This window comes from Mustela nigripes, chromosome 15 (assembly GCF_022355385.1).
Source record: "Mustela nigripes isolate SB6536 chromosome 15, MUSNIG.SB6536, whole genome shotgun sequence".
In the NCBI taxonomy this organism is placed as follows: Eukaryota; Metazoa; Chordata; class Mammalia; order Carnivora; family Mustelidae; genus Mustela; species Mustela nigripes.
In genome coordinates, this window is record NC_081571.1 from 1,050,318 (window position 1) to 1,060,926 (window position 10,609).

General features: G+C 39.2%; 1 protein-coding gene across 3 annotated transcripts in view; it reads right to left on the bottom strand.

Moving 5' to 3' along the window:
* Nucleotides 1-10,609, bottom strand: part of ZMYM5 (zinc finger MYM-type containing 5) — an 81,771-nt gene that overhangs the window by 6,839 nt on the left and 64,323 nt on the right. The window contains exon 8 of one of the 3 annotated variants that reach the window (XR_009400088.1): nucleotides 1,901-2,073. The exons of 1 other annotated variant lie outside the window; for it this stretch is intronic. Coding sequence is in view for 1 of the 2 variants with exons in the window: in XM_059378208.1 (XP_059234191.1) it covers nucleotides 1,978-2,073 (96 nt within the window). In the remaining variant the exon portion in view is untranslated. Of the gene's footprint in view, nucleotides 1-1,291; nucleotides 2,074-10,609 lie in introns of those variants that run through there. One more of the 3 variants, XM_059378208.1, reaches the window with a different exon arrangement.

Consider the following 10,609-nt stretch of genomic DNA (forward strand, 5'->3'; position numbering starts at 1 on the left):
GTGGGCATCCTTGTCGTGTTCCTGATCTCAAAGGGAAGGCTGTCAGCTTTTTCATTGAGGATGATATTTGCTGTGGGTTTCTCACAGATAGATTTGATGAAGTTGAGGAATGTTCCCCCATCCCTAAACTTTGAAGCGTTTTAATCAGGAACAGATGCTGGATTTTGTCAAATGCTTTTTCTCCATGAATCAAGAGGACCCTGTGGTTCTTCTCTCTTCCCTTATTAATTTGTCTTCTCTCTTCCCTTATTGATTTGTGAATGTTGAACCATCATTGCAACCCAGAGATAAATCCCACCTAATCATGGTGGATAATGTTTTTAATGTACTGTTGGATCCTATTAGCTAGGATCTTGTTGAGAATCTTAGCATCCATATTCTTCAGTGATAATTGGTCCGAAATTCTCCTTTTTGGTGGGATCTTTGCCTGGGTTGAGAATCAGCGTAATGTTGGCTTCATAAAGAGAGTCTGAAAGTTTGCATTCTGCTTCAACTTTTTGAAACAGCTTCAGGAGAATATGTGTTATTTCTTCTTTGAAAGTTTGGTAGAATTCCCCAGGGAATCCGTCAGGTCCTGGGCTCTTGTTTTTTGGGAGGTTTTTGATCACTGTTTCAATCTTGTTACTAGATATTGGTCTATTCAGGTTGTCAGTTTCATCCTGATTCAGTTTTGGAATTTTATAGTTTTCTAGCAATGCATCCATTTCATCTAGGTTGCTTAACTTATTGGCATTTAACTGTTGATAATAATTTCTGATGATTGTTTCTATTTCCTTAGTGTTAGTTGTGTCTCTCCCTTTTCATTCATAATTTTATTAATTTGGGTCTTCTCTCTTTTCTTTTGAATTAGTTTGGCCAATGGTTTATTGATCTTACTGATTCTTTCAAAAAACCAGCTTCTAGTTTCATTGGTGTGTTCTATTGTATCTCTAGTTTCTACCTCACTGATCTCTGCTTTAATCTTGATTATTTCCCTTTTTGTGTGTGGAGTTGGCTTAATTTGTTGTTAATTCTCCAGTTCTTTAAGGTGTAAAGACAGCTGTATTCTGGATTTTTCAGTTTTTTTTTTGAGGGAGGCTTGGATGACTTTGTATTTCCCCCTTAAGACTGCCTTTGCTGTTGGTATTGTATTTTTAAAAAAATTTTATTTATCTGAAAGAGAGCGAGCATGTGAGAAAGGGAGAGCGAGCATGAATGGGGCAAGGGGAGGACAGAGGGAGAAGACAAGCCGACTCCCCGCTGAGCAGAGACCCTCCCCCCAACATGAGGCTTTATCCCAGGACCCCAGAACCACAACCTAATCCGAAGGCAGACACACAACTGACAGAGCCACCCAGGCTCCTGGTATTGTATTTTTTATTTCAAATTCCACTTCATCATTCTGGTACATAAAAAAGTAATGGGCTTTTGAAAATTAGCCTTATATCCTACAACCTTGCTATGATTGTTTATTAGTTTTTTTGTCAATTCTTTCAGATATTCTACATACACAATCATTTTATCTGCATACAAAGATAGTTTTATCTCTTCTTTCCCAATATCCATATCTTATATTTACTTTTCCTATCTTATTGCATTATTTAGGACTTCTAGAACAATGTTGAATGGCGGTGGAGAAAGACGATATCCTTGTCTTGTTCCTGACTTTACTAGGAAAGCTTTGAGATTCTTAACATAAAGTATGATGTTAGCTGTAGGTTTCTTATAGATATTTTTATCATACTGAGGAGATTACCATCAATTACTAGTTTACTGAGAGTTTTTATAATAAATGAGTGTTGGATTTTGTCAAATAGCTTTTTCTGCATCTATTGATAAGACCATGTGATTTTTCTTCTTTGAATTTTTGATGCAATGAATTACATTAATTGATTTTTGAATGTTGACCAGCTATGCATACCTGAGATAAACCCCCTTGATTCAGGCAACTGAGTGGCTCAGTCGGTTGGGCATCTGCCTTCAGCTTGGGTGGTGGTCCTAGGGGTGGGATTGAGCCTGGCATGTAGCTTCCTGTTCAGCAGGAAGTCTGCTTCTCACTCTGCTGCTCCCCCTGCTTGTGCTCTCTCTCTCTCTCTGTCAAATAAATAAATAAATAAAATCTTGAAAAAAAAATAGACCCACTTGATTGCAATGTACCACTTGCTTTACATATTGTTAGATTAAATTTGATAATATTTTGTTGAGAAAGTTTGCAGCTATGTTCCTGTGAATTATTGATTTGTAGTGGTTTTTTTTTTTCCTTGCAATGTCTTTCTCTAGTTTGGGAATTAAGGTAATGCAGGCCTCATGAGATTATAGAGATTATAGAGAATTGATATAACTGAGATTATAGAGAATTGGTGTAACTTATTCCTTAAACATATCGCAGAATTCACCACTGAACCTAACTAGGATCAGTGCTTTTTGTTTTGGAAAGTTATTAACTAATGATTAAATCTCTTTTAAAAGATACAGGACTTTTCAGATTGTCCAGTAGTGTTTCTGTGATTTTTGGCAGACTGTGTCTTTCCAGGAATTAGTTCATTTCATCTGGGCTATCAAATATGTGGGCATAGAGGGGTTCACAGTATATCTTCATTATCCTTTTAATATCCATAGAATCTGTAAAGATATCCCCTCTTTCATTTGTGATATTAGTAATTTGTGTCCTTTCTCTTTTTTCTTAGTTAGCTTAACTAGAGACTTATTGATTTTTTTAAAGATATTATTTATTTATTTGACAGAGAGACATCACAAGTAGGACAAGTAGGCAGAGAGGCAGGCAGAGAGAGAGAGGAAGGGAAGCAGGCCCCCTGCTGAGCAGAGAGCCCGATGTGGGACTCGATCCCAAGACCCTGAGATCATGACCTGAGCCTAAGGCAGCGGCTTAACCCACTGAGCCACCCAGGCACCCCGAGACATATTGATTTGATGTATCTTCTCAATGAACTAATTTTTGGTTTTATTGATTTTCTCTAATACCTGCTTTTCAATTTAATTGATTTCTACTCTAATTCTTTTTTTTTTTTAAAGATTTTATTTATTTATTTGACAGAGATCACAAGTAGGCAGAGAGGCAGGCAGAGAGAAAGGAGGACGCAGGCCCCCTGCGGAGCAGAGAGCCCGATGTGGGGCTCGATCCCAGGACCCTGGGATCACGACCCGAGCCGAAAGCAGAGGCTTTAACCTGCTGAGCCACCCAGGCGCCCCTCTACTCTAATTCTTATTTCTTTTCTTCTGCTAACTTTGGATTTAATTTGCTTTTGTCTTTCTAGTTTTCTAACATGGAAACTTAGATGATTATATTAGATTTTTTAAATATATGCATTCAACACTATAAATGTTTCTCTAAGCACTGTTTTTACACTATCCCAGAAATTTTGGCAAGTTGCATTTTCATGTTCCCTTAGTTCAAATATTTTTAAATTTCTCTTGAGATTTCTTCTTTCACCCATGTGTTATTTAGAAGTATACTATTTAGGGGTGCCTGGGTGGCTCAGTGGTTTAAAGCCTCTGCCTTCAGCTCAGGTCACTCTGCTCAGCAGGGAGCTTGCTTCCCTTCCTCTCTCTCTGCCTGCCTCTACAGTTTTTATTCTTTTAAATTTTTTAATGTATATTTTATGACCAACAATGTGATCAATATTGGTGAATGGTTCATGTGATCTTTTTTTTTTTTTTTTTTTTCAGAAAGAGGTAGGGACGAAGGAGAGGGAGAAAAAGAATCCCAAACAGGCTCCACCCCTAGCACAGAGCCTGACACGTGGCTTGATCTCACAACCCTGAGATCATGACCTGAACTGAAATCAAGAGTCAGATACTCAACTGACTTGAGCCACCTAGGCACCCCACAGTCCACGTGATCTTAAGAAGAATGTGTATTCTGCTATTGTTGGATGGAGTAGTCTACTGATGTCAATTATATCCAGTTGAATGATGGTATTATTAAGTTCAACTATGTCATTACTGATTTTCTGCCTGATGGATCCATCCACTTTTGATAAATCCACTTCCGATAAATTATTGAAATTTCCAACTGTAATTGCAGATTCATCTAGTTCTCCATGGAGTTCTATCCATCATGTATTTTGATGCTCTGTTGTTAGGCATATTAAAAGTTAAAGTTTTTTATGTCTTCTTGGGGAAAATGACCCCTTTATAAATATGGAATTCCTAGAAAAAATGGGAGGTGGCAGAGTAGTAAGATCCTGAGGTCACCTCCTCCCATGGACACAGCAGGGCTGTGACTCTATATAGTGAAACTCTCTCTGGGAACAACCTGAAAACTAGCAGAACAGTTCTTCCATGGTTGAAGATATAAACAAAAAAACCAAAGCATTGGAGGGGCAAATACACTGCCTAATCAGGAACCAAAACCCTGCCATGGCAATCCATAAGCAGGAGGCATGTCACTGGCACAAGGGTATTTCCTGAGGAGTGAGAGTTCAAGCTTCACATTGGGTAATCGCTGCCCTGGGGGATCCAAACCAGCTAGATGAGTTCCCATAATGTCTGGCTAGGAAAATGAATGGGGCTTAACCCCAGGAGAGCCAGAGGCCTAGAGGAAACCAAAACTCTACTCTTAAAGGTCTTGCACACAATCTCACCCCCTCCGAGACCCAACACAGAGGCAGTAGTGTGAAAAGAGCCTGGGCCAAAAGTGAAGACTTATTAACTAATTTTAGGGCATGTGCCACTGGCACAGAGATCTGTAGAAATTTTCTCTGGGAACAGAAAGCTTATGGGTGCCATTTTTTCTTGCCCTCTTTCAGCCTACTTGACATCAAGCTGATGAAGATCAGTTCTGACACTTTACATCTAACATACTAACACCCCTCAAAAAGCCGTTTTTGGGGGCACCTGGGTGGCTCAGTGGATTAAAGCCTCTGCCTTCGGCTCGGGTCATGATCCCAGAGTCCTGGGATTGAGCCCTGCATCAGGCTCTCTGTTCAGTGGGGAGCCTGCTTCCTCCTCTCTCTCTGCCTGCCTCTCTCCCTGCTTGTGATCTCTGTCTGACAAAAAAAAAAAAAAAAGCAGTTTTTGCTCTGCCACACCCAGTGGGCACCTCACCAGGGAACACCACCCCTCCAAAGCAATTCCTGCTCTCACAGAAGGAAGGCCACCCTGGCCCAACAGGACACCCATGCCAGTCATGGCCAGACCTCACAGTCAGTCCTGCCCACCACTGCATCTGCTGCAGTCATGGCCCAAGCACAATAGTAGGGTACATGCAATTCATACATGGAACATCACTGGAGTGCCTGGTTCTGGAAGCCAGGGGAAATTGTACGTTCCACATAAGGCACTACTTTCAAGGTCAGGAGACATAGTTGACCTACTTAATACATAGAGAAAAACACAGAGTCATACAATAAGAGGAGACAGAGAAATATGTTCCAAGGTGCCTCGGTCGCTCAATGGGTTAAGTCTCTGCTTTGGCTCGGGTCATGATCTCAGTGTCCTGGGATTAAGGCCCGAATCGAATCGGGCTCTCTGCTCGGCGGGGAGCCTGCTTCCCTCCCTCTCTCTGCCTGACTCTCTGCCTACTTGTGATCTCTCTCTGTCAAATAAGTTAATACATAAATCTTTAAAAAAAAATATATGTTCTAAACAAAAGAATAAGACAAAATCTCAGAAAAGGAACTAAGCAAAAACAGAGGTAAGCAATCTACCTGATAAACATTTCAAAGTAATGGTCATAAAGATGATCACTGAACTTGGAAGAAGAGTGGATGAACTCAGTGAGAACTTTAGCAAAGAGATAGAAAATATTAAAAAGAACTAATCAGAGCTGATGAATACAATAAATGAAATTAAAAATACACTAGAGGAGCCAATAGTAAATTAGAGAATGCAGAAGAATATAGCAATGATCTAAAAGACAGGATAGTGGAAATCTTTCAAACTGAACAGCAAAAACAAAAGGGAATTTTAACAGTTAGAGTAGGTAAGGGACCTCTATGACAACATCATGCTAGTGGGCATCAAAAGAAAGCCAGAGTAGACATATTTATATGGAAGAAAGTAGACTTAAAAAAAAAATATTTAAAAAAAAAGATTTTATTTATTTGAGAGAGAGAGAGAGAGAGAGAGAGTGAGCAAGCACAAGTGGGGAGTTGGGGGCAGAGGAAGAGGGAGAAGTAGACTTCCAGCTGAGCAGGGAGCCCAATACAGGACTCAGTCCTCTGACTGTGAGATCATGACCTGAGCTGAAGGCAGACACCTAACTGACTAAGCCACCCAGGCTCCCCTCAGAGGAACTAGACTTTAAACCAGACTGTAACAAGAGATGAAGAAGGACACTGTATCATAATAAAGAGGTCTATCCAAAAAGAAGATCTAACAATTGTAAATATTTATGTCCCCAACTTGGGAGCACCCAAATATATAAATCAGTTAATAACAAACATAAAGAAATTAATTGATAATAATACAATAATACCAGGGGATTTTAACACCCCCACTTATTGCAACAGAAAGATCATCAAAGCAGAAAATCAAAAAGGAAACAATGGCTTTCAGTAAGACACTGGACCAGATGGACTTAACAGATATATTCAGAACATTTCATCCTAAACCAGCAGAAGACTCATTCTTTTTGAATGCACATGGAACTTTCTCCAGAATAGATCACATGCTGGGTCACAAATCAGCTCTCAACAAGTATGCCTGATTGTGTTGATCCAGCAACAATCAAAAAGACTGAGATCATACCATACATATTTTCAGACCACAGCTCTATGAAACTTGAAGTCAACCACAAAAAATTTGGATAGACCACAAATACATGCAGGTTAAAGAATACCTCAGTAAAGAATGAATGGGTTAACCAGGAAATTAAATATGAAATTAAAAAAAAAAAACATGGAAGCAAATGAAAATGAAAACATGATAGTCCAGAACCTTTGGGATGCAGTAAAAGTGGTCGCAAGAGGGAAGTACATAGCAATACAAGCCTACCTCAAAAACCAAGGAAAGTCTCAAATACATAACCTAGACTTACAACTAAGGAACAAGAAAAGGGATAACAAATAAATCCTGAAGCCAGGAGAAGAAGGGAAATAATAAAGACTAGAGCAGAAATAAATTATATAGAAACAAAAAAAAAATACAGTAGAATAGCTCAATAAAACTAAGAGGTGGTTCTTGAAAAGAATTAGTAAAATTGATAAAGCTCTAGCTAGATTTATCAATATGAAAAGAGAAAAGACCCAAATAAATAAAATCATGAATGAAAAAAGAAGAGATCACAACCAACACCATAGAAATACAAACAATTATAAGAGAATATTATGAAAAATTATATGCCGACAAATTGGATAATTTGGAAGAAATGGATAAATTCTTAGAAACATGCAAACACCAAAGCTGAAACAGAAAGAAATCTTGTACAGACCCATAACCAGCAAAAGAAACTGAATCAGTAATAAAAAAAAAAAATCTCCAAAAAACCAAAGTCCAGACCCACATGGCTTCCCTGGGCAATTGTACCAGAAATTTAGAGAAGAGTTAATACTTATTCTTATTGGGACACCTGGGTGGCTCAGCGGGTTAAGCCTCGCTGCCTTCAGCTCAGGTCATGATCCCAGCGTCCTGGGATTGAGTCCCACACTGGGCTCCTTGTCCAGCAGGGAGCCTGCTTCTCTCTCTGCCTCTGCTTGCCACTCTGCCTGTTGTGCTCTCCCTCTCTCTCTCTAGCAAATAAATAAATAAAATCTTAAAAAAAAAAAAAGTTTTCTTATCAAACTGTTCCAAAAAATAGAAATGGAATGAAAAGTTCCAAACTCATTCTAAGAGGCCAGCATTATCTAAATTCTAAAACCAGAAGGTGACCCCACTAAAAAGAATTCTAGGCCAATATCCATGATGAACGTGGATGTAAAAATTCTCAACAGGATACTAGCAAAATGAATCCAACAGTACATTTAAAGAACTATTCACTATGATCAAGTGGGATTTATTCCTGGACTGAAGGGGTGGTTCAATATCTGCAAATCAATCAATGTGATATACCACATTAATAAAATAAAGAGCCATATGATCCTCTCAGTAGATGCAGAAAAAGCATTTGACCAAGTACAGCATCCATTGTTGACAAAACCCTTAACAAAGTAAGGATAAAAGGACCATACCTCAATGTCATAAATGCCATATATAAAAGACCCACAGCTAATATCCTCAATGGGGAAAAAACTGAGAGTTTTTCTTTCACTGTCAGGAACAAAAAACAGAGACGTCCACCCTCACCATTGTTATTTAACATAGTACTGGAAGTTATAGTCGCAACAATCAAAATAAAAGCCATCCAAATCAGCAAGGAAGAAAACAAACTTTCACTATTTTCAGATGACATGATACTCTATGTAGAAAACCAGAAAGACTCTATCAAAAATTTGCTAGAACTAATACATGCATTTAGTAAAGTCGCAGGATATAAAATCAATATACAGAAATCTGTTGCATTTCTATACAGCAATACTGAAGCCACAGAAAAAGAAAACAAGGAATCAATTCCATTTATAATTGCATCAAAAAACCATAAGATACCTTGGAAGAAACCTAATCATAGGTAAATGAACTGTCTTCTGAAAACTATAGAAAACTTATGAAAAAAATTGAAAAGGACACAAAGAAACGGGAAAACATTCCATACTCATGGATTGGCTGAACAAGCATTGTTAAAATGTTTATCCTACCCAAAGCAACCTACACTTTTAATGAAATCCTTATCAAAACACCAACAGTATTTTTCACAGAACCAAAACAAACAATTTTAAAAGTTGTATAGAACCACAAAAGCCAAAGCAAATTTGAAAAAGGAAAACAAAGCTGGAGGCATCACAGTTCTGGACTTCAAGCTATATTACAAAGGTATAGTCACCAAGACAGTATGGTAATGGCACAAAAACAGACACATAGATCAATGGAACAGAATAGAGAGCCCAGAAATAGACCCTCAACTCTATGCTCAAGTAATCTTCAACAAAGCAGGAAAGAATGTCCAATGGAAAAAAGACAGCCTCTTCAATAAATGGTGTTGGGAAAATTGGACAGCCAGCCACATGCAGAAAAATGAAATTGGACCATTTCCTTACACCACACACGAAAATAGACTCAAAATGGATGAAGGACCTCAATGTGAGAAAGGAATCCATCAAAATCCTTGAGGAGAACGCAGGCAGCAACCTCTTCCACCTCAGCCGCAGCAACGTCTTCCTAGGAACATCTCCAAAGGCAAGGGAAGCAAGGGCCAAAATGAAGTATTGGGATTTCATCAAGATCAAAAGCTTTTGCACAGCAAAGGAAACAGTTAACAAAACCAAAAGACAACTGACAGAATGAGAGAAGATATTTGCAATCGACATATCAGATAAAGGGCTAGTGTCCAAAATCTATAAAGAACTTAGCAAACTCAACACCCAAAGAACAAATAATCCAATCAAGAAATGGGCAGAAGACGTGAACAGACATTTCTGCAAAGAAGACATCCAGATGGCCAACAGACACATGAAAAAGTGCTCCACATCACTCGACATCAGGGAAATACAAATCAAAACCACAATGAGATACAATCTCACACCAGTCAGAATGACTAAATTCAACAAGTCATGGGGCGCCTGGGTGGCTCAGTGGTTTGGGCTGCTGCCTTTGGCTCAGGTCATGGTCTCGGGGTCCTGGGATCGAGCCCTGCATCGGGCTCCCTGCTCCGCAGGAAGCCTGCTTCCCTCTCTCTCTCTCTCTCTCTCTCTGCCTGCCTCTCTGCCTACTTGTGATCTCTGTCTGTCAAATAAATAAATAAAATCTTTTTAAAAATAAATAAATAAATAAATAAATTCAACAAGTCAGGAAATGACAGATGCTGGCAAGGATGCAGAGAAAGGGGAACCCTCCTACACTGTTGGTGGAATGCAAGCTGGTGCAACTGCTCTGGAAAACAGCATGGAGGCTCCTCAAAATGTTGAAAATAGAGCTACCCTATGACCCACCAATTGCACTACTGAGTATTTACCCTAAAGATACAAACGTAGTGACCCGAAGGGGCACGTGCACCTGCATGTTTATAGCAGCAATGTCTACAATAGCCAAACTATGGAAAGAACTTAAATGTCCATCAACAGATAAATGGATAAAGAAGATGTGGTATATATACACAATGGAATAATATGCAGCCATCAAAAGAAATGAAATCTTGGGGCGCCTGGGTGGCTCAGGGGGTTAAAGCCTCTGCCTTCGGCTCAGGTCATGATCTCAGGGTCCTAGGATCAAGTCCTGTATCAGGCTCTCTGCTCAGCAGGGAGCCTGCTTCCTCCTCTCTCTTTCTCTCTGCCTGCCTCTCTGCCTACTTGTGATCTCTGTCTGCCAAATAAATAAACAAAATCTAAAAAAAAAAAAAAAGAAATATTGCCACTTGTGACGACATGGATGGAACTAGAGGGTATCATGCTTAGCGAAATAAGTCTATGAGAGAAAGACAACTATCATATGATCTCCCTGATATGAGGAAGTGGAGATGCAACATGGTGGGGGGGGTTAAGGGGATAGGAAAAGAATAAATGAAACAAGATGGGATTGGGAGGGAGACAAACCATAAGTGACTCTCAATCTCACAAAACAAACTGAGGGTTGCTGGGGG